Source organism: Arvicola amphibius, chromosome 3 (genome assembly GCF_903992535.2).
Source record: "Arvicola amphibius chromosome 3, mArvAmp1.2, whole genome shotgun sequence".
Lineage (NCBI taxonomy): Eukaryota > Metazoa > Chordata > Mammalia > Rodentia > Cricetidae > Arvicola > Arvicola amphibius.
The window spans coordinates 104482001-104506902 of NC_052049.1; the positions used below are offsets into that span (position 1 = coordinate 104482001).

The 24902-nt window shown below is 48.5% G+C and overlaps 1 protein-coding gene across 4 annotated transcripts in view; it reads right to left on the reverse strand.

Annotated features, from left to right (window-relative positions):
- Pknox2 (PBX/knotted 1 homeobox 2) overlaps positions 1 to 24902 on the reverse strand; it is a 74769-nt gene that overhangs the window by 4070 nt on the left and 45797 nt on the right. The window contains exons 5-7 of one of the 4 annotated variants that reach the window (XM_038323375.1): positions 13745 to 13862; positions 13198 to 13295; positions 12294 to 12413 (exon numbers count right to left, since the gene is read on the reverse strand). The exons of 1 other annotated variant lie outside the window; for it this stretch is intronic. In XM_038323375.1, the coding sequence (XP_038179303.1) occupies positions 12294 to 12413; positions 13198 to 13295; positions 13745 to 13862 (336 nt within the window). Of the gene's footprint in view, positions 1 to 12293; positions 12414 to 13197; positions 13296 to 13744; positions 13875 to 24902 lie in introns of all 4 variants that reach the window. 2 more of the 4 variants (XM_038323374.1, XM_038323376.1) reach the window with 2 other exon arrangements.

The window sequence follows — 24902 nt, forward strand, 5'->3', positions numbered from 1 at the left end:
TAAAGAGTTCGTACTGCAAGGATGGGGTGGTGTGGGCAAGATGTTTAAAGCTCACAGAGGGAGGAATTGGAGGAATTGGAGTGTCGCAGCCTTGGGAGTGTTGTCTTTAGCAGTGGGGAAGGAAAGCAGCCTCTTCAGTTGGCCTCCATGTCCCCTGACTGAAGCGATCGGGATCGTGTGTTGCTTTACTTCACACCTCTGACCCTGACCACCACACCAGCGTATCTGACCCTGTGATTCATACAATATTAAGAGTCTAACAAGAAGGAACACACGCCAACATTACCAGGGCCAATTTCATGCTAACTGGGAGGGAACAGAAGGAGAAGATATCAGGCCCTGGACAGGTAGGGCCTCTGGGACACTGGTGATGCTCCCTTCCTTCTTCACAGGGTTCACAAGAAGGTGCCGGGCAGCCTCCCTGTCCATGGCTGGTAGGTCTATGAACCAAGTCTTCCCTTGTTATCTATGAAGGATTGGTTCTGAGACTCTCATAGACACCAAAATCTGCAGATGTCCCAGTCTCGTTCCATAACATGGCACAGTATTTACATACAGCCCATACATTCTAACAGAGCTGGGCCCTGAGCACTCTGGAAGCACAGAGAAAGGGAATCCATGGTGGCCAGATTCTCCTGGGTTCTGAGTTACTCACAATAATTACAGACAATCATACGGAAATATGCCATATTAGTTAGGGAAGTAATGTTAAGAAAAAGAATCTGTATGTGCTTATTGTAGTTTTTTTTCAAATATTTTCAGTCCACACTTTGTTCAATCTGCATTATATTGAACCTGCAGGTATGTGAGTTGACCACAAAAAAAAAAAAAAAAAATAGGACAGTGTTTCAGTCTCTACATTCTGCGTTACTGTTCTACAGTCATCCCACTGCGGGCACTTCTGAATGTCACAGGTCAAATCCTCAGGGAGGCCTTTTCCAGTTCTCTGAGGCCTAGGCAGTCACCAAGGCCTCTGAGTAAGTGCATTGCTCTCCTCACTCAGGGACATGAGTGTCCTCCAGGAAGCCGCGGGCTGCTCTTGGGCAGGAACCCTGGATCATGAGATGTCATCTCCACAATGCTCCCACCAGTCATGGCAACCGTGTTCGCGTTCAGTGATGGTGTATGACTATACACGTCAGCAGACACAGGAAGGACATGTGGATCAGGTTGGTTCTTGAGCTGAGCTAAGTCACCAGCTTACACAGGCTGGATGTCGGCTGCTTCCAGAATTCTAGAAGTCAGAGACATCTGAAGTTGGGGGTTCACAGCTGACGTGAAGGGTATGTGTGTGGGTCCTCTTTTGAAGGTAGCCTGTACCAAGGTCCCTTTGGATCATAGGACAGAGGTGGCTTGGTTTGGTTGGGAGGCTGTCTAGGGAGATGGGGCCTCAACTTGGCTTTGAGGAATAGCTGAGCTACTCCAGTAGAGAGATAGGCCTTCCAGGCAGGAGCCTTACACCATGACTTAGCTCTTAGCCATGCAGCATCTCTTCCGCTTTCTCCTGTTAAGGTGCCTGAGAGGGAAGTCCCTACCCTAGCATGGAAGGATGGTACTTTCCATCTCTAAGAAAGAGACTGCTGGTACTCAAGGCTGGGATACCTCAAATACAGATGGACAGACTTGTATCTAACAGCTCAAAGAATGAGTATTGCCTAACTTGCTGATTATTAGATATTAGATCCCTTACTACTTCCACTACCTGGTCCCACCACCTCTCCTCAGAGCAGTACCTCAGGAGGCATGGGGTGGAGGCTGTGGCTAAGTAGAAACACTTAGCCCAGCTTTGGGAACAGGTGTGTGGGCCAGAACATTCCTGGCACCGCAGCTGAGGACCAGAGGAACAGCCCAGCTTGTACATGCCTCAGACCACATGATTCCTGAGGACAGAATCAAAATAGTCCTGGCTCCTGATCAGGCCACGATTGAGTCAGTGCTACTTTTAGCACAACTGGAAAGGCTTGAGGCCAAGGACAAGAGAGGGAGTGGAAGGAGATCTTAGGAGGTATGCGCTATGCCATGGGAGCAGCCCTATGACCACCAGTTGGGGGGACGGATGCCCCTGGAGGCGGAAAGGAAGGGTCCAAGCTGGAGCTGGAACACCCTCCAAGTGCATGAGCCTTCCTTGGAAAATGTATAGCACCGACTAGAAAATTCCAGAACTTTCTCAATATCAACCTGAAGACTTCCACAACTGGGCAAGGCTGCTTGATGGTGAAGAACCATTGAAGAGAGGACAGAGTCTTGCCTCACCATCTGAGGACTGTTTGGCCTTGGCTGCCTGACTTGTGTCTTTCATTCTTAGCTTTCTCTGGTTATCATGGGAGTAGAAAAGGAACCCATTTACTGGACTTCAGAATGACGAAATGGACTGGCAGAACAAGCGTGTGACCCTGACAGATGTATAGAGGCCTCCCAGACTTCTCCAGTTGGACACTAAAGACTAGGGACTTGAAGTATGTGCATTAAACGGATGTTTTCTTGTTTTTCTTTTGCTCCATTGCTGTCAGGAACTCCCTCTGCAACCTACCCTAAAAACTCCTCTGCAGCTCTTCCTGACTCCTCCCTTCAAACCTCCACAGCTCTTATCTCCTGGGGCTCAAAGGACACTGAAGTAAGTAGCTTTTACTTTGAAGGATGAGCTCTGGTCAGAAGAAACTAGTCCAGTACTGATTTTTGTCATCTCTGACAACTTCTTTTGTTCAAACCCACTCTGGTATGATCCTTCCACCTTCTTAGCTCATGTGCATCTCACTGCGTGGTTGCCTGCGTCACAAAGGGACCCATTATGCGGGGAACATCAACCAGTGGGTATCAGTGGAGCCCGTGCTGACACTAGACTGGACCTTAGACTCATTGGAGAGCTTGGGCTCCCCTTTCCCCTACCCTGCTCAGACGCCTACCAAACCTTTCTCCACCCCACCCCCAACCCCCCCAATCTCAACAACCATACAGCAGGGGCTTGCTTTGGGGCCTTCATACTATGGGCATGGCACTGGTTAGGAGGGCCTGTGACCCAAAGGGAGGCAGCTAATAGGGCCAGAGTTTTGAAATGACTGTGTGGTATCATATCTAACATGCCACTGGTGACAAATGCTCCCTGATTTCAGAGATGTCAGATTGGACAAAGCAAGCAAGGAAGCAAGCGAGTGAGCGAGCAAGCAAGCAGGCAGGCAGGCAGGCAGACAGGCAGGCAGGCAGGCAGGCAGGCAGGCAGGCAGGCAGGCAGGCAGGCAGGCAGGCAGGCAGGCAGGCCTAGCATGACGGAGGTAAGCACAGTTAGTGATGGACTTCTTCCTGCCACACTTGCCTCTGTTTAGAATGCCCACTCTTATTTTTGCTCCTCCCCACTTAAAGACACAAAGAGAGGCCAGAGAACTAAGTATCCCAGCAAGTGTTCACATACTCATTCGCCCTCAGTCCAAAAGACAGGAGTCTGCTCCCACCTGAGCTCCTTTCTGCTCCCTTTCAACTGCCCTCCCAAAGGTAAAATTTTTATGACAATTACTTCTTTTTCTTTAGATCTCTGTATGTGTTCTATCCTGCGACATGACTCAGTTTTGCATATTTTTTTCTGTTTTTTTTTTTTTTTTTTATTGAGACAGGATCTTATATAGCTCATGTTGGTCTTGAACTCATAACCAAGGATGACCTTGTACTTCTGATCCTCCTGCCTCCATCTCCTGAGTTCTGGGATTATGGTCATGTGTAACATTTTGTCTGGGTTTTGGTCATCATATTAATGAAATCATTTGTTCGTCTACACTTTTGAGTTCCTTGTGCTTTTGTTGCTGTACAGTTTTCTACTGAGGAAGGGTCCCACCTCCTGTTTTGAGCCTCTAAGCTGTTCTTTCTCCCGGTAGCTTCTATTTCAGCACATTCATCACACTGCAATAAGACTGGTTCTTTGTAATTTGCTTCCATCCCTGCTCCTGCTCACCTTAAACCCACGTAGTCTCCTTCTTCCAGCTTCAGTGCTTCCTTAGGTCCCTCCCACTATAGGGTTAGCTTGTTATCTACCACCCCAAAGAGAACAGTTGTCCGTTTTTTGTTTTTTGTTTTTGTTTTTTGTTTTGCTTTTTTTTTTTTTTTTTTTTTTTTTTTTTTTTTTTTTTTTAGAAAAGGAACCATACATTTCCCTTTCTCTTCTTCCCATCTGCACAGAGATGGCCTGGCCCACTGTGTTTGGCGTATACTTGTTGAATGAATTCATGTGGAGGTTTGGGCTATGTGTGGCCACAGAAGGAGAATAGATAGTGACTCACTGATTCAGACCCCCAGGAATTAGATGACCCCCCCAAGTCACCCTACTGCTGCTCCTTGATTGACTGTAGAGTATTTGTGGGGGAGTCAAGAGGGGATACTTAAGAATCTGTCAAGATACCCCACCTCTGCTGGGCAGTGGTGGCACACACCTTTAATCCCAGCACTCAAAAGGCAGAGGCGGGTGGATCTCTGTGAGTTTAATGCCAATCTGGTCTACAGAGCGAGTTCCAGGTCATCTGGGGCTGCAATCCTGTCTCAAAAGACCAAGAAGAAAAAGAAAAAGAAGGAGGAGGAGGAGAAGGAGGAGAAGAAGGAGGAGAAGGAGGAGGAGGAAGAGGAAGAGGAGGAGGAGGAGGAGGAGGAGGAGGAGGAGAAGGAGGAGAAGGAGGAGGAGGAGGAGGAGGAGGAGAAGAAGAAGAGGAGGAGGAGGAAGAGGAGGAGGAAGAGGAGGAGGAAGAGGAGGAAGAAGATACCCTACTTCTCTAGAGGGGTCACAGGGGTGACTCTATAAATAACATGATTTCTACATGGTTTGGATCCTGAACCTGCCTCTCAGTAGCTTCAGACCTTGGCCAATTTTCCTCATCTGCAAAGTTGGGAAATCATCCTTCTAGCCTCAAGGTGGCTACAGGGATGACATGAGTTGACAGAACAGGCCAGGGATTTAGGACAGTGGCTGTCACATTCTGTGTGTGTTTGTTAAAAAGAGGTCAGAGAGGGAAAGAGAAATCTGTGGCTGGGCACACATGCTCCAGTTCGGAAAAGGCTACAGGTGGTCTGCTGGCTGCCAGCAGGAACCCACACCCTTCTGCAGGTGTAAATGCTCCTCTGGTCTGCTGGCTGCCAGCAGGAGCCCACGCCCTTCTGCAGGTGTGCCATGCTCCTCTGGTCTGCTGGCCACCAGCTGGAGCCTAGGCCTTCGTGCAGGTGTGCCATCCTCCTTTAGTCTGCTGGCAGCCAGCAGGAGCCCATGCCCTGTGGTGTACCATACCATGCTCCTTTTCCCCAAAGGGCTTCCTTTCCTGCATCCTCAAGGACTGCTAGGTCTTGTGCACATGTGTGTTTTCTCCTAACTTTCACAGGTGTCCTAGGGGTACTGTGAGACTGTATATCTCTCATGACATTTTTGGAGGGCATTTCTGAAAGCCACCAGTCTCCTGTGGAGTGTCCTGGACTCTCCGACACTCTGTCACCCACCCTAGGGAGTCAGAAGGCAGCTTCTCTTTTGGTACAATGAATAGTGGGTGTGAGTAAACAATCTCATGCCATAGTAGAAATTCTAGGCCTAGCTTCTCCTCTGGCACTGCATCCTGGGTTTACTCTCAAGACACTGTCTTGAAGTGTTCTCCAATGAGGTGGTTGACTCTCAAGACACTGTCTTGAAGTGTTCTCCAATGAGGTGGACGTTGTTCACCTGCAACTAATCTTAGCTGGGTGTGAGTAGAGTAGACAAGCCAGCTTGGAACTACTTCACGCCAAGCTGTGCACGGCTAATGACCTTATGGCCTTTCCACAAGCACCCGCTTCCCATAGTAGGATTTAAAATGGACATTCGACCATCAGAACCACAGACAATAAAAGCAAGAAGAAAAAGTAGCAGAAGACAAGATGGATCAGGTCCTTATGTCATGTTCTTGATTTTTCAGAGATTGATAATTCTCTTAAATTTCTGTCGAAATTTTCTAAGACAAGTCATAAGACTTCCTGGGGGGGCTGGAGAGATGGCTCAGTGGTTAAGAGCATTGCCTGCTCTTCCAAAGGTCCTGAGTTCAATTCCCAGCAACCACATGGTGGCTCACAACCATCTGTAATGAGGTCTGGCTCCCTCTTCTGGCCTTCAGGCATACACACAGACAAAATATTGTAAACATAATAAATAAATAAATAAATATTAAAAAAGACTTCCTGGGTGACACTGGAAACATTTCGAGCAGTAGCTGGGCCCGTGTCCACTGGCACATGGCACACTGTTGTGTTCTAGCCTCACCAGGAGTCACGCAAACTGGATGTTGTATTCCCTTTTTTTGTTTCATCAGAGGAAATAAACTTAGTAAAAGAAAAAAAAAACTCCCCCAGACATCCTTAGTCCACAGAGAAATGCAAATCAAAACAACTCTGAGATTCCATCTCATACCTCATACCAGTAAGAATGGCCAAGATCAAAAACACAGAAGGCAACTTATGCTGGAGAGGTTGTGGGGGAAAGGGAACACTTCTGCATTGCTGGTGGGAATGCAAGCTGGTACAACCCCTTTGCATGTCAGTGTGGTGATTTCTCAGAAAATTAGGAAACAACCTTTTTCAAGACCCAGTAATACCACTTTTGGGTATATACCCATAGGATGCTCAATCGTGCCTCAAGGACATGTGCTCAACTATATTCCTAGCAGCTTTGTTTGACATAGCCAGAACCTGGAAACAACCTAAATGCCTTTCGACAAAAGGATGGATAAGGAAAATGTGGTACATTTCCACAATGGAGTGCTACACAGCAGAAAAAAATAACAACAGCTTGAATTTTGCAGGAAAATTGATGGAGCTAAAAAACATCATTTTGAGTGAGGTAACCCAGACACAGAAAGACAATTATCACATGTACTCACTCATAGGTGGTTTTTAAACATAAAGCAAAGAAAGCCAGTCTACAAGCCACAATCCCAGAGAACTTAGACAACAATGAAGACTAAGAGAGACTTACATAGATCTAATCTACGTGGGAAGTAGAAAAAGACAAGATCTCCTGAGTAAATTGGGAGCATGGGAACCTTGTAGGAGGGTTGAAGGGGGAGGGAAGGGGCAGGGAGGGGAGCAGAGAAAAATGTAGAGCTCCATAAAAATCAATAATAATAATAATAATAATAATAATAATAATAATAATCTCCCTCCAGGTCCTCTGTGTCCTACTCAAAAGACTGCAGTCTCTCTGTAGAACACATTGACGTATCTAGATCTGGGGACAAGTGAGTCCTGCCAGAGAGCTGGTGACAAGAGCCCATCTACATCATTCCTTCAAGTCTTAACACAGTGCTCTGTACAGGGAGGTGGCAGGGATGCAAAGAGCATTGGTGGGGTGGTTGACAGAGCCACCAAGATGCCCAGGCAACTGGCTGACTTTCACCCCCACTGCCCACTTTGGCCAGGAGCCCTGCACAGGGCATGAGCTCCACCTGGAGATGTAGCCAGTTTCCCCCAGCCCTGGAGCCTAGCATGCAAGGCACTAGGGATGCTGGTAAGATAGCTGGGGAATGGGCTGTCAGAAATCCTTCTGTATCCATGGACATTCAGAACAGGTTTCCTCGGCGTCCAACATGGAAACAGCCCAAGTGTCCCTCAGCTGATAAAGGAATATAAATAAACACAGTGTGATCTAGACACACGGTGGAGTGCCATCAGCCCAAGGCAGAACGACAGTGCTTGCTTCAAGGATGGACCCGGACAACATGACGCTAATTAGGCAAGCACTCCACCACTGAGCTATGCCTCCAGCCTCATGATAATTAAAAGAACTCTGTCACAAAAGCCATCTTATGATTTACTTGAGTGAGATTTCTGTTAAAGCCGATCCATAGAGATACGCAATAGAGCCCAGGTTGTGAGAGGCTGGGGGTATTGGCTAATGGCTGTGGGATTTCTTTCGGAGTATGAAAAATATCTGGAATTAGGTAGGTATCATGATTGTGCAAGAGTGTAGCTATACTGAAACCCATGACATCGTTTTTAAACTTGCTTTGACCTAAAACTTCTAATCTTCCCGCCTCTAGTTTTCAGTTGCTGGGCTTCCGTGCATGTGCTGTGACTCCTGCTATATTCCTGTATTCCATGCCAGGGATCTGCCTTGCTAGACAGGCACACTACCAATGAGCTGCACACATGTACTCTGGAATTACATATTTTGAAGGTAAATTTTATGGTGTCTGATGCTAACATTCCAAAAGTTATACAGAGGAAACCCCTGGTGCCCCTTTTGTCCTCTGATTGATTGATTTACTTTTTTTAACCACAGCAGGGATCATAAGAGGACCTGGAGCAAGGCCCTGAGCTCTGTGTGACTGGGAGGAGGTGGTTGTGAGTGGCGCACAGCTGGCCCTGGCTGCCAAGTCACACCAGCCTGAGAAAACAAATGGGATGGACGGGGAAGGGCAGGTGTGAGGCAGCCTATCTGTGCCTTCTGAAACCCTAGCTTGGGCGCATAAAGCCCCACACTCTCCCCTGACAGGTCTCTGGCTGAGAGGATAGGGGCTCGGCTTTGCTTTGCCTAGACACTGGTGTGAATGTTGTATATCCGCTCCCTGAGGTCAGCGTGAAGGCAGTAGAGCTGAGTGAGACCGTGGGCCCCACTGTTGGGCGTTCACTTTCACTTGGCCTTCTTATCTGTGTGATCTTGTGGAACGTGAGTCTTCTCCAGTTCTTAGTTCTGTCACTGGCCATAGAGGACAGTAGGACCTGCCTCCTGGGGTGCTTGTGTGGGCTAAATGAGACTTATATGCTATAGCGCCGAGCTTGGGCTGGCTGCTGTGGGGAACGGTGGGTCCTGCTGAGGCTTGGGCTCTTCTCCAAGACCTCCTGGCACACAGGTCATCAGGTTCAGGGATGGAGATGGATAGGACTGCTGGCAGGTCAGGGTGTCAGATATTGGGAGGAGCAGGTGTGGCATTACAGCTGAGGTGGAGGAACAATGACTTTTCTTCCTCCGTAGGAAGAACCCTCTTCCAGGGCTTCCTGCTTGACCTGTGTGGCTGTGGATCTATTGCTTCCAGCTGGAGTTTAGCCTCTTTTGGCCAAAACAAAATAGCAAGAGAATGTCACCACACTCTTCAGGGACTGAAAGCCAGAAGCTAAGGATGACAGTGTCCCCCCCATTTCATTCCAGCCTTGCAGCTAAGAAGGCTCTGGGAGTTAACCTCCCACCCCAGGTGCTTTCTGTCATCTCTGTAGCTGCCCACGGCACAGCACAGCACAAACAACAAGAGGAAAATACAGCGTCTGCCTGATGGAATGGCAACAGGAAAAACTAGTGTTTATAGAAGTGCTTAGAATCACCACGCAGCCAAGGTTATGGAATGCTCTGCCTATCTCCTGCAAACCGTCCGCTGGCTTCTGACCCAGGCTGGAGATGAGCAGAGCGCTCTGTGGCAGCTTCGCCAGCCAATATACTGCTTAGAAAGTCCGCCACACGTGTGTCCAGGCAGGTGCGCGCCAGCTACACACGCCACTGTGCTTCCGTGACATAACGAATGAAATGTAGTGTGGAAAGAAAGGGTCATTACTGCTGAGAAAACTAGGTAGACAGCTTTGGAAAACTTAAAACGCAGATTTGCTTTAAAATGCTGACTACCTCAGGTTGGGTGGGACACATGAGTCTGGAATAAAGATCTAGAGAGATCTAGAGAGATCCTGTAGCCAGATCTGAGCCCCAGAGTCAATGTTCTTACTCCACTTGACGTGAAGTTGGGATTTGAAGATGTTTTATTATAAGAAAGGTTTATGCAAGTAAAATGATGAAGTTTAGTCAGAAAAGGATGTTGGCTCTCTACTGGGAGATTAGCAAATGAATACATGTATATCTTCTAAATTAACATAAAGCGTGTCTTTAGGATGGCGGTTTCTTTTTAAGCTATCCTTTCAAATTAACTGACCCATATGCCAGTGGTCACAAAGCTGGAGACAGGACATTTACAGTGCCTACATATATGTGCGTCCTTCACATCTCCTCTCTCCTAACGCTGGGCAGCCAGTATCGCCCAGTATGGGGAACCACAAGTGAGATTTCCCCAGCGCTGTGGTCCTGGGGTTCTTTTTCAGAGCAACAATGACAATATCACATGTAATTCAGAGCTCAGCTGTTTGGAAGGAATCTTGACCCTCATCCTTCTTGCAATCCACCATGTGGCTTGGTACACTAAGAATAAAGAAGAGGGGCTGGGGAGACGGATTATGGGTGAAATGTATGAGGACCCGAATCTGGATCCCCGTCACCCACGGAAAAGTAGGGTGTAGACCAGGCTGGCTTTGAATTCACGAACTCTGCAGGCCTCTGCCACTTGAGCACCGAAATTAAAGGTGTGTACTACCACACCTAGTTTATAACCCCAACACTGTGGGGTTGGAGATATGGGGACCCTCAGGATTTCCCTAGCTAGTTCAGGGAAAACAGAGAACTCCTGTCCTGTGAGAGACTGTGTCTCAAAAATTAAGGTGGATCGTGATAGAGGAAGGCGATTGACATTTACCTCTGGTCGCTATATGCATGCACTAGAAAGTGCACCCCACCCCCATGCAACCAATACATTTCTCTGTTTTTCTGTCTGTCTGTCTGTCTGTCTGTCTGTCTGTCTCTCCCTCCCCCCCCTCTCTCTCACACACACACACACACACACGCACGCACACACATATACACTTTTTTGTTGTTTGTTTTTGGTTTTTCGAGATAGGGTTTCTCTGTAGCTTTGGTGCCTGTCCTGATCAGGCTGGTCTCGAACTCATAGAGATCCACCTGTGTCTGCCTCCCACAGAGGCATGCGCCACCACGGCTCAGAGCACATGCACACACTTTTAAAAAGTAGACAAAACTTTGTAGAACAAACAAACAGTTAATCATGGAATAACTTTTAAAAGATCCAGTAAGTCCCCCAAAGGTCCACACATTGTGAATCAAGGATTTAAGGGTCACAGATGACGCATGGTCCCTCTTCTTGGGAGACTTGGCACGGCTAGAGAGATATATATAGGCAGATACACCCATCTACAGCAAACACTATAGGAGGTTTACTCTCAGCGTCAGAGGATGGCAAAAATCAGTAGGTACTTTAGATCAAAATGACAGACACATCAGCTACTCACCTCCAGATTTCACGATATTGGTACTCAGCCTTAAAAACCTTGTCCCAAGCTCAGTCTTTGGGAGACTAGCAGAAGGATGATGAGTTTGAGGCTAGTCTGGGCCTCATAGTAAGACCCTGTCTCAAAAATGAAGCCAACCATAGCAAACGTATACAACTTTGTTCTTTGCTCATTGCAGGAGAAGGATCAAAAGGGAAGAATTTTTGTTGTTGTTGTTGTTTTTAGGCAGGGTCTTGCTATACAGCCCTGGGCCAGCCTTGAACTCACGCTCTTTCTGCCTCAGCCTACCAAGTACCAGGATGGGTACCACTACCATGCCTAGTTTGTTAAGGGCTGAACATAGCTCTGTATGTTTGTCCTCTCTTCCAGCTTTCACCACTCTAAGGAATAAATGCCACTGGAATTATCACCCAGCAACTGGGAAAAACAGTCCATACCCCAGTGGACCTGCCTTTAAGCCTGTCCTCCCTCTATTGTGTCTGGTCACCAGGCTTCTTCATGTCTTTGATGGAGCTAAGCAGTGACAAGTTTGTCTCTGTGTGCACAGCTGACCATTCTGCGCTCTCTCTCTCTCTCTCTCTCTCTCTCTCTCTCTCCATTTATTTCATTATATATAGTGTTCTGTCTGCATGTATGCCTGCAGGGCAGAAGAGGGCACCAGATCTCAGTACAGATGGTTGTGAGCCACCATGTGGTTGTTGGGAACTGAATTCAGGACCTCTGGAAGAACAGCCAGTGCTCTCAACTGCTGAGCCACCTCTCCGGCCCAACCATGCTGCTCTGATGATTCTGCCTGTATGGCTCAGCCATGGTCTGCAGAGGATGGCTACTGAGTGTACTCATTTTGATAGAGTTGCCCCGACTTCTTCCATTTAGCCCTGAAGTTATGAATTCTGATTTGGGAAGTCCAGTGACCCCCCACCTCATTTTTACCCTCCTGCAATTCTTAGCCAATAGCAGCAACAAGTATTCAGTCCTTGGACTCTAGGTCCCATTTAAGCCTCCTTGAATCTTCCCTGTACCTGATGATCTAGCAAAGCCTTTTTCTGAGACCGTAGTCTCCGCATGCACAGTGTGTTACCTGTGCAATCACTCCCTGCTGTGACTGCATGCCCCAAGCAAAGCACACACATGCACATACACATACATACATACACACACACACACACGCACGCACACACACTCACCATGAGATGCTGGAAGAGCCAAGAACGCATTATATTGGTGGCATGCTTGGGCAAGACTCCTCGTTTGTTCTTGGACTTCTTATCCTCATTGTCCAGGAGGGAGGTGAGGTCAAGGTTAACCTTCAGGGCACGTGAAGAAAAAAAAATCAGCATCAGCAGCCTGTGAGGCCAGTGGCTAGGGACCTGTCGCCATAGTAATGGCACACTCTCACTGTCAACCCCCTTTTCCCAAGTTATTCTTGGGGCCCTGGGGAGGTCACCTTTCATCTCACCCCGTACCACCCCCTCAGAGAATGGAGATGAGGCTTGGGGTGAGGGGAGCAGGGGTGTTGGAGGAGGGGAAAGGGGGATGGGAGAGGAAACAGCAGAAAAGGGTCATGCAGAGAGAGTACTGAAGATGAGAATTTGCCATCCAATAGTAATTAACATTTCTGTGATTCTTTACAGTTTGCAAAGCACTTTCCTGTCCCTCACCACAGTTAATCCTCATCATGGTCATGTAGGCGGGCTGGGCTGGCTGCAGTTGGTACTAATCCTTCTTTATTGATAAGAACTGAGGCCCAGAGAGGTTAGGAGACTACACAAGATCATAGCGTTAATGTCAGATCACAGGCACCTGACTAGATCTTTCTATAGATCTGAACTCTGTATCACTGAGGTACAGAGTCGTGGGAGCTGGAGACCAAGCACAGGAAATACAGAGTCCTTTGATCCAACTCTGGAGGCAGCAAAAGCCCTGGAGCTGATAAAACCTTGCCTAGATCCAGCCTCCTATCCAGGAAGCAGCCTCTTAAAGGTGAGGATTAAGTGAGTCACTTGCCACAGTGCCCAGCAGACAGTAAACAATCACAGCTAGCCTTCCCACTGCTTATGCGCAAGTACACACACCCACACGCACACTCACCTGTGAATTCTGGATCTGGATGGCTCCCTGGGGGATTGCTTGGGTGACCACCTGACCTTGGGAGGTTACCATGGTAACCGGTTGATATAAGGCTCCACCTGAGGAGACAACCAGTTTTGGGGTCCCCTGATATGGAGGTGGGAAAAGAGAAGGCGAGCAGGGTCCCCAGTTGCTTGGCACCCACAGGTGAAGACTCTTAGGGACAGTGCCAGGATGGATGACTGTTCCCATTGTAGGAGAGGAGTGGGTGAGGTGAGAGAAGGTGTCCAGAGGGAAAAGCAGAGCCTTGGTGGGAAGCATTTAGGGGAAGGGAACCTTACTCAGTCTTGAATGTGCGTGTTAGGGGCGAATCATAAGATTTTGACTTAAATTTGCTCCAACCCATCTTAATTAAGACTTTGTGGTCACCGCACGCAGAACATTTTGTTCAGGAAACTGAGTGGAAGTCCCTCCCTCAGCAGAGGACATTCCCTACTCCCGGAATTCCCCAAGGGCACCCTTTCTTCTCCCAGGATGCTTCCCACAATTCCCAGAACCCTGCACCAACCTGACACGACTTGTGAGTTGACCGTTGTCATGGCGATGTTGCCCTGCTGGAGTGCTGAGGCTGGGACCACAATCCCCTGGGGGTTATTGGAGACTCCAGACATGGAATTGGGGGAATTCTGCAGGAGGTCCTGGCAGTAAGGGAGGGGTGGTTTGGTGACAATGTCCCTAAAAACTTAGAAGCTACAGCCCCAGCCTCCACCCCCACCCCACAACTCCTGTTACTTCTAGGCACAAACCAGAAGGCAGGTCTCAGGACATCTTAAAATAAATAAACCAAAGACTCATAATAGCCCTACACTTACATTTCCTTCCAGTGGCAACCTGGGGCCCGAATGATCCCCTAATCTGTGAACCTCACTGCACCTACATTTTGGAATCTGCAGTTATGAGCTATGGGTCCCAAGCTTAGAGTCCCTTCTTTAATTGGTCGGGGTGTGTTCCAGGCTTGACATTTTAAAAACTCTCCAAGAGATTCTGACTTGCAGAAACCCTCCATTCATGGCTGGAGAGATGACTCAAGTCATTAAGAGCATTGACTGCTTTTCCAGAGGGCCCGGGGTTCAATCCCCGGCACCCACATGGAAGTTCATAACTGTCTGTAACTCCAAGATCTGACACCCTCACACAGACATCCATACAAGCAAAAGACCAATGCAAATAAAATAAAATAAATTATATATATAAAGAAACCCTCCATTCACCTGCTCAGCACTTACTCAGCTGCAGGCTCAGCTGCCCAGATGTTCACCCTGGCCCTCCCCTCTTCCAGCATCTCCGTTCTTCACCTACCTCCAACACAAAAACAGCCTCCAATGATGTGTTCGTCTGTTCACTCACCCTTTGCAGTGCTGACTTTCGTGCATGTGCTGGGCAAGTGCTCTACCACCTAAACCACACCCCCATCTCTCCAGTGATTTGCTTTTGGACATCCTTAGTGCCTATATTATGATGCTAAGATGTTTGTTTAAGAATAGTAAAGCCACCTTGTGTCACCGTATACCCTGTCTTCTAATGGCATCGCATTAGAATCCCCTTGGCCCAGATTGTTAACCGATTTATTTTTGCAGTAGCCAAGGCAGCTAAGAAGTAAGTTTTTCTTGGTGTCTTGTTCCCCTCATCATTCCCTTCTAGCGGTCAGTAAGGAAGTCTTTGGATTTGATGTGGAAGGTCTCCTGACACCAGAGGAAGAAGGCCTCCTGGATGAAGCAGTGCCCCCCACCCCTGCTTTCTGGGTACCTGGGCATGGTGGCTGGGTGGCTGAAGGAGGTGTGAAAGAGGAAGGGAATGTGTGAGAGATGGATGTGTTTAGGTTTGGAGAGGGAGAGAAAGAGGGCAATAAGGTACAGAGGAGAGGAGCTTGGGAGCTGAGCCTGGCTCTCTGAGCTCTTCCCAGCCTCAGATTCTCATCAGAATACAGGGCTTGACTTAGTTAATGGACCCAGTGACCAGTAAGGCCCACATTCCAAAGCTCAAAGCTGGGATCAGAAGGCATGATTAATAAAGAATTGGAGACAGGTAAGTAGTCAAGAAAATGGAGTAAACACAGGGTGAGCTTCTTAACTTTTATTTTAGGACTTTAAGAAGTTTGGGCCTTTGGCCTTCAGGAGCAGTTTGGAATCTGGATTGAGGAAGCACCATGATTAGAAGAAAGGTCTAGCCAATGACTACCTACTAGTGGTTGCAAACAAAAGGAAGATGTCAGAGGCACAGAGCACAGTCACAACACTGTCCCTTCCACTGCGGCATCCTGTAAGTCACGAGGGAGGGAAGTAGGAGCCGGCAATGATTTGAGTTTGGCTTGATTCTGCCTGGTGAAGATAGCTCCCTCTGTGTCTCCTCTCAAATTATCCCTTTTACCCTCCAGGACCATCCCAGCCCAGAGTTGGGGGAGTAGCATTTCCAGAGAAGCAGGACCAGGGTCTGGGGCCCAGTCCTCCATCCCACCCACTGCCCCATGGGGCCTCTGGGGCTGCTTCTCTGAGAGGGTAAGGAAAGAGGATTCTATTCTATTCTTAGTTCTTGGCTTTGGTGACCTTGGGCAAGGGAGAGGGCAGTTCTTGCCTTGGCTTCCCCTCCGGAGAGCTGGGTGAGAGCTTCCCACCAGTGAGAGTCAGCTCTTGATCTGTCTAGTCACACAGAGTTTAAACCGAGCTTAGCACACAGAAGCATAAAAGCTGCTCAAAGTCATTGCCCATACCAACTTCTTGAGTGACACAAGAAAATAAAGTTCTTCAGAGGGCCTGGTGGCTTACTTAGGTCACACAACTGATTGCCAGCCACGGGACTAGAACTCAGTCTTCCTTACCCTCACCCCAGTCACAAATATTGAATAACTACTTTGGGCTTCAAGGAGCTTCTTGAATCCTACCCATGGAAGATAAAAACAACCCAAGTCCAGAAGCATGTAGAAGACGGTCATCTTGGGAACCACATCACGCCCCTCTTGGATACCCCTTACTTCCTTACAGAGTTGGTTCACAAGTTTTCAGTCTTGAGGCTTGAGATCTCCTGGTGCCAATTTCCCATAGAACCCTTCCCACTGAATGGAACCGGTACTAAAGATGGTTGAAGCAGGAACAAACTAAAAGGTAGATTTCACAGAGTGGGGGAGCCCCAATGTCATTATACCTAAAGTCACGGGAAGTAACTACTCAACAATCTTCATTTGGAATAAAGCATGTCGCGTGGCACTCCTCTTCGGGTAGAGCTACATGAAGGTTTTAAATATCAAGACTTGTCCTAGACTCTCTTCACCACCCCAAAGTATCCAGCAAGGTTAGGAAAACACAAGGAAACGTAACGTAAATATAAGATGTGCCTTTTGGGATTCAACTACACACACTGTTTTCTAGCCAAAGACAGAAGGGTGAGCCCTACCTGGACACCTCGCCTGCTTACTCAAACTCTGGCTGCTTTTCTTCCTGTGGCTTGGAGAGCCTCCATGCACACTTACTCGGTTTGGGGAACTAAAGGTAACTTTTGTTCTGACTCGAATCGTTTTTTCCCCTACTCTTCTCCACCCTACTCTTGTTTGGCTGTGAGGTACTGAGAGGGAGCCAAGGTATACCAGCAAAGAGGTGGAATGGAAAAACTTCAGGGTAGAACATGTAGGCAGGGCCAAGGGTGGCCACATCTTAGCTGGGGCAAGAAAGAGAAAGCAAAGTCCTCACTCCCTGAAGTTGGTGTCCATCCGCTACATCTACAAACAGGAGCTGCTTTACACACAGATACATACAAACAATACATACATGTGTATATATATATATATATGTATATGTATATGTACATGCATATGTATATATATTATTTTGAATAATGTGTGGGTGTGCAGATATGTGCCCATGTGAATACAGGTGCCCTCAGAATCCAGGAGAGGCCATTGGCTCCCTGCTGCTGGAGTTATGGGAGTTGTGAGTCACCTAATGAAGGTGCTGAGAACTGAACTCAGGCCCTCTGCAAGAGCAGTGCATGCTCTTAACCACTGAGCCACCCCTCCAACCCACACTGAACTGTTTTCAAAGACATGAATTCTCAGGGCCACCGAATCAGACCCTCAGCAATCTGTGTATTTCAAAACTCTGCTCAGGTGGCCTCCAGCATCAGATGGATCTGAAGAGTACCAATTTACCATACACATGAAAACCAAAGGGTGTTCATTACCACTTGATTTCATGTTAATCTCGCCAACACCTTACAGGGCTAACAGCATTGTCCCATTTTCCTTGAAAGGATTAATGTCCACAGAATGGAAGGGGCTTCCCTCACTCAAATAGCTGTAAGTCCCCTTGAGTGTAGGATGGAGGCTCACACAGAGAGGAGTTAGATCCACAGGCTCGTCTACAATCACACTGCCTGGCACTTTTAGGCATCTAATGATTTATTTCCTACTTCATACGACTGAGGTCACTTGAATGGGAGAGCAGGGGTTAAATCCCGCCCTGAGAGTCCTAGAGTCTTGGTGTTCTTTACATAGCAGGAGTTGAGCTGAGATTGCACACCCAGACAGGATAGCATAAATCTTTCCATATGCATCTGTTGGCCTCGTCCAATGCATCCCTGGACTTTGGTGCTAAGCCTCAGAAACCTAAGCATAGCCCCGGTCTCAGACTCCACTTGCTGGGATTCCAGACTGCACACTCGTCTCTAGCTCTGTGTAACGGTGACAAGGCAGCTCTAACTCTAGAAACAGCCTCAGTCTTTTCTGAAAAAGCCACGTGGCAGCAGCAGAAGCCCTGGGGAAGAATCTATTGACTAAATACATGGTATTGTCATCTCCTCAACAGCTTCCTCAGAGGCTTATCTGCTGTGTCCCCAGGTGGATGCTGCTGTGTGGAATCACAGTGAGCTGAGAAGCACTGTGGCTGCAGTGTTAGCGGCCTCTCCTGCATCCAGTCTCGCATCTCTGCTCAAATTGCCTGTCCATTCCAAGAACTCTGCTGTGTCTCTCTGGAGAGCCACTGGAAGCCTGGACTCCACAGGTAGTATTATTAGAAGCTCCCCATTCTCCATCCCCCACCCACCCCCATACGCTGTTTATTTGAGAGGCAGAGGCAATGAGTCCCTCAGATGTGGCTGAGAAAGTGGGGAGCAGCAAGTTTAGAAAAGCGGAGAACTTGCTGCCACCTGCAGCGTCACCCCTGTGCTTATTGCTCATCCTTACAGACGTCAGTGGTCATTTTACCCAGAGTCTCATTTGTGGAGCAAAAAGGTGACTTCTTCAGAGGAGGGACTTTACAAGAAGGGCTCTGGTGAGTGAGTGTATGAGGGGTCATGGCGCACACAAAAACTGACTGTGGCTACAAACCTGGATAGGCAATCTGACTGCACGTGGGGAGAGTTGACCTCTCCTGAGCCTTCTCACTTCGCTCTCAATAGGGAAAGGGTCCAAGATGCCCAGAAAGTTATTTTCCACCCATAGAAGAAATTTCTGGGGAAAAACCAAGCCAAACCAAAACAAAGCATGATGGGCTAAAAAATAAAGTATGAAGGATAGAAATGATGGAAACATTTCTCTCGATTTGGAATTTATATCTTACTAGGATGCCCCTGAAATAGGGAGATACACTGGATGACCTTGCAAAATCCCTCGCAATTGAGGATTAAGGAAAAACCAGTGATGGTCTTTAGGATTTCAGCGGAAGGATTAGGGCCCAGCAATCTGCCATCCTTGCCCTGGCCACTAGGGGTCTCTGTGGATCCACATCCTCAGACCAGTTTACCAACCCCTCCCAGAAGGGTAGGTCCATGACTTACTGACCTGCCCTGAGAGGAGGATGGGGTGTGTGTATTTCAGTGTCCCATCTTGCTAGACATGGCCATGGACAGAGCCCCTGAGTCCTCATGGTTTCCTATCACCTTACACAGGGAACACGGAAAAGTTCTCTCTTGCGCAATGTCTTGTTGCTCTAGCATGGGGATATCTTTCTGAGGGAAAGGAGGCTGGCTCTCACTTTGACACTGCCCAGCACAGTGCTGAGTGTGTGCTAGGTGCTTGTTAGATCTGTGGCCCAACTGGTCTGTATGGGTCTAGGTGTGTGAGGAGGTTGCCTCTGTCCCCAGACACCCTTTCTGGCACAGTTCCTCTGTTCTATCAGGGCCAGAGTCCCATCTTAGCTTAAGAAGAGCTAGGCTTGCAAAGGCAAGGAAGCTAAGCACATATAAACAAAGCACCTAATCCTGTCCTGTTCCATCCCAGCTGGGGGCTTTGGCCTCGGGGAAAGGCAGCCCAGGCCTGCAGGGACAAGCTGCAGCTGCCGCTCTTAAGGAACGTTCCTTCCCGAAAGGAGCAGAGCTCTCGGGTTTCACTCACCCTGTGGGGAATAGAGGCCACAGCTCTAAGGCTCTAGAAAACTCAAGCAGCATAAACTCTCTTCTTGTCTCCTCAGTCTGGGGTGTTGGCTTCCTATCTAAGGTGATCCCCTGGGGTGGACCACCTCTCTTTGTCCCCACCTGGCCTGAAAAGTCACATGACATATCCTAGGATGCTCAGCGTGCGACACAAGTCCCAGGGCTTTGGCAGAGGTGACTGGAGCACACCACCTTCAGCCCCTGACAACTTTGGAAAAGCAGAGCTTGCTGCGTGTCAGAGAGAGGCCCACTCTTATGAGGGAGAGATGGGCCATTGGCATCCTCCATAGGCTGCCCAGAAATGTCAGAGCTAAGAGCTGGTTCCTTTGTAGGCTGCTAAACCCAGCACCTCAGGGCTGTGCTCACTTCCTCCTCTTCTCTCCTCTTTCAGTCAATTATCAAATCCAAATTCATGCTCCGAAGTAACCCGTTACACCACTTCTAGTCTGCATCCCTGAGCTAGGGTCACTCCCATGTGTGTAGCAAGATGTCACCAAATTATAAGACGAACATAGGCTCAGTAGTAATCACACACATGACCATTACTTAGTGTGCGGTGCTCAGCCAGTGTCCTTCTCTTATTTTCTTTTTCCTTGGATGCAAAAAGAAGAAAATATTGAGTCATGCACTAGTGGTGCACACCTTTAACCCCAGCACTCGAAAGGCAGAGGCAGGAGGATCTCTGTGAGTTCCAGGCCAACCTGGTCTACAGAGCAAGTTCTAGGACAGTCAGAACTGTTACACAGAGAAATCCTGTCTCGAAGAGAGAGAGAGAGAGAGAGAGAGAGAGAGAGAGAGAGAGAGAGAGAGAGAGAGAGAATAATGTCAAAATAATGCCCATCTGAAGTCTTGTGGGGGTAAGTAAAATATTATACATATGGTACCTAGTACTTTTTATGTTTGAGACAGGGAGAGCTCAGTCAATGCTGCAGAGGCTCCTTTCTCATCAGTTTATGTTGCAGCCATAAAAGCTCAATTAACTTGCCTTGCAATGTGTCTCTAGCTCTGGCCCTATTGCTTATATGCCCATTTTCTTTAAAATATTTAGCAGTTGGCTACAGTAGTCAACATAGAAATATATTGCACTCTGGCCTGGAAAGATGGCTTAGAGGTTAAGAGCACTGGTGCCCTTCCAGAGAACTGGGGTTCAACTGCCTATGGCTCCAGTTCCAGGAGATCTAACAACCTCTTCTGGCCTCTGTGAGTACTGTATACATGATACACAGACACACATGTAGGCAAAGCACTCATACACATACAATTTTTTAAAAAATGTAAAGAATAAACATTTTAAATATCCCCCTCATAAATTTAGTTTCATGATATTCCATCACTTCCATTTCAAGGTCAGAGACCGTCATATCCATTTTTATGTCCTCAGGACTCAGCAGGTTCCATGAGTGCTTGAATGAACATACGATAGGTGAATGAATGACTCTCTGTCCCCTTCTCTCCAGGGAGTCTAATAGGCTGGCAGCTCCTCAGACTTCTTCCCATCCTAGGCACACTTACCTTTAGCGATGCCAGTAGGCTCCCAAGCCTGCCTGAAAGGCTGCCCCACCCCCGCCCAAGAAGTCTGACCAGTCAATCTGCAGCGTTTCCCACCACGCTGAGCAAAAATCCTCATCCTGAGATGTGTCCATCCTATTTCAGGGCGGAACTGGACCTAGCCATGAGTCTTGTGCTGGCTGGGTCTCAGGGCTGGCTCTCCTGGGAGGTGGTGGGGGAGATGAGTGATCTGAAGCCACATGTGGTGTGCTCAGTCCAGGACCCCTTCATTCGCCCCCTCCCTTCTCTTCAGCTGTTCCTTTCCTGTCTTTCCCAGCACTCCAGGCCCTGAGTATTCTACGTCCGACAGAATTCATTTTAGACTCCTAGCTCACGCCCCCTGGAATTAGAAACCCCCCTAAAATAGTCACCCGGGCTCTCACAGGACCTAATGCAGTGCACACATAGTCACCTGGGCTCTCATAGGACCTAATGCAGTGCACACAGTAAGCATCCCCAAACGACTGGAAACTGCATGAGAACCATGCCAGGTGTGCCTATACTAGAGCTGACTCTACTTCTCCAAAGACAGAGAAGGATGACCTTCAGATTAAATTAGCCCCGAGTGAGGCGAGAGTTGTTCTCTCTGGTATGATGGTTTAGTTAGTATTCTCTAAGGACAGGAGGACCCAGAGACGAGTCTACTCGTAGTGGGGAAGCTGCCCCTGCAGGAGGCCTGGGATGTTACTTTGGAGCAGGACAGCATAGCTTTCTGGGGAGGGGGAAACAGTTGAGTGTACCGAGCTAGTTAAAACCCTTGAAACTGTTTCCCACCTCTGTGTGGTGGAATCAGTATCCCCCATCCCGACCTTTGTCTCACTCACCTGGAGAAAAGGAACAAATAGAAAAGAAAGACCAAGCTGGGAATAGGCCAGACCCCACAGGGTGAGTGAAAGGCACAACATGCCATCTGGGAATGGGACTGTCAATTGGAACACAAAAATGTCTCCAACTTTGCCACACAAGGCATTGTAATCAGCTCTCAGGGAAAACCATGAGCCAGCAGTTTGCGACAAAGCTGGCAGGCAGCTGGGATGTTGAGCTGGAGGATCGTGTTCCGGAGGGGCAACACCCCTCCTCAGGTCAGGCTGGCACTTGGGGCAGCTATTTCAGGCTGGAGGGATTAATGCTGGAGCATGACGAATGAGCATATTCACACACACACACACTCACACACACTCACACACACACACACACTCACACACACTCACACTCACACACACTCACACACACTCACACTCACACACACTCACACACACACTCACACACACACTCACACACACTCTCACTCACACACACTCACACACACTCACACTCTCTCTCTCACACACACACACACACATTCTCTCTCACACACACACTCTCTCACACACACACACTCTCTCTCACACACACTCACACACACTCACACACATACTCTCTCTCACACACACACACACACACACACACACACACACACACACACACACACACACACGGGCGCACGTGCGCACTCACACACTTCCCAACCTCTCGGTTTCTTCTCCCAAGCTGGTTCCTAAGATCTGCCTCTTACATTGACTCTGGTCCTCGTCCTCAGGAAGACACGGGTCTCTTTCTTAAATGAGCTCTTGCAAGACCCCATCCACCCTGGGAGACAATGACAGAGCCTGATTGGAGGACGACGCACAGCAAACCCTATTCACCTTCATCCCTTGTGCCCAGACTGTGTGCAAGCTCAAGTTCATCTAATTCCTCCAAGCTGGACCATCTCCCCTCACCTCCACCTAGCCTGAAAAGTCACAGGTCACATCCTCAGGAAGCTCAGCATGCGACAGCAGTCCCAAGCCTTGGCAGAGGGGACTGGAGCACACCGCCTTTAGCCCCCTGACAACTTTGGAAAAGCAGAGCTTGCTGCGTGTCAGAGAGAAGCCCACACTTATGAGGGAGAGATGGGCCGTCAGCATCCTCCATAGGCTGCTGGGGAGTCCCTAAGCTAAGAGGGGGTTCCTTAGTAGGCTGTTTAAGCCCAGCACCTCAGGGTTATGCTTGCTCCTACCTCTTCTCCCCTCTCCCAAGTGCTTTTCCTTTTTTCTTTTTTGGTTTTTCAAGACAGGGTTTCTCTGTAGCTTTGAAGACTGTCCTGGAACTAGCTCTTGTAGACCAGCCTGGCATTGAACTCACAGAGATCTGCTGCCTCTGCCTCCTGATTGCTGGGATTAAAGGCGTGTGCCACCACCGCCTAGCCCTCTTCCAAATTCCTGCTTCCCAGCAATTCATTTCCTTATTTTGTTCGTGCTCTTCATCTTGCTATGGCCGCCATTCCTCTTCCTGCTGTCTTTCAACCTTGGCCTCATGTTTCCTGCCTTTGCCTGTGTCAGTGTCTCTCTGCCTCATTTCCTTCACTTCTCCTTCCTGACAAACTTTGGCCTCTCCCTGCCTCCCTCCTGAATGATGCTAACCTCTGTTTGTCTTTCCTCCCCTTTTTTTAGTTTTTTTCTTCGTCCTCGTCCTCCTTCTCCCTTCGCGCACCCCACTGCGTTACTTCTTTCAACCAATGCCTATTGGCCCCTGAACACACAGAAGACATCATGGCCACAGCTGGCATCATAAGGCAACAATATTGAGGGAACAAATCTATTTCAAGAGAATATTAGCAAGCAGAAAGCACGGGTAGCTGTTTTTAGGTCTGTCATAAAGTGATCTGGTGATTTCAGATATATAAAATGCTGTGTCAAGGCGAACGACATGTGCTTTCTAGGAGAGGAAGTGAGAGGCGCGGCTTCTCATCTAGCATCACATGTGGCATTTGCAGCATTAACGATAGGCTCTCAGGTGCGAGAAGGAAAGGGCTGTCATAGAGGGGGTGGGTGAGATCTCCACAGGAGAGCAACCTGGCCACGGGCTCTGGGAAAAGGCTGGTTCAGCCTTGTAGAGAAGAGGGATTTAGGATGGAAGACGTCCCCTCATCAGGTAGGCACGGAGAAATGGTTATGGTACCTAGAGCAGTGTGGCTCAGGCATGAAAACTGAGGCTAGACCCATGAGGTCTTGAACGTCAGACAGGCAGATGAGAAAACCCTGGTGGCAACCGGGCTCTGTAGACCACACAGGCCTTGGGATGAGAAATCCAGCAGCAGCAATGTAAGCGGAGCATAGGTGTGGAGCAGGATGGCCGGATGGCCAAGGAAGACAGGTGGGAAGGAGGCGGTGGCAATCAGAGGAAGTGAGGGGACTAATTTGAGTTACACCAACTAGGAATAGCTACGTATCTTCCCCCCCCCCCCTCTGTCTTTGGGTGTCTTTGTTTCACCCAGCTGCCTGGGTTTTTCTTTCTCTGGGATCAGAGGCCTTTCTGGAAAGGCTATCCCATGGCTAGTCTCACTCAAGCTCAGAGACACCGAGCCTGGGCACGCCCCAGAGATCTGGCTTTTGCAGTTAGTGGTTCTAACACCTGGATCATCCAGAGTCCATGTTCCTTCCTGACAAACTCCACTTCCCTGTAAATGCCTGCTTTCTCCAGGCTAGCTTGTCAGCCTCAGACAGACCTCCAACCCTGAGGGGCCACTGTGGCTGCTGAGCCTCCAGCCCCTCCTTCCTGGCCTCTCCATCCCGCTACCTTGGTACACCCCCAACTCCAGCGCTCAAGGTAGAGCCGGAGGACCCAGGAGGGGAAATCCAGGGCCTCTCCAAGGACCTGATTATTTCCAAAGGCTTGTGCTAATTTTCTGATATGATCCTCACATCTCTGTGAGGCACTAAATCCTCATTACTTTTTCTGAC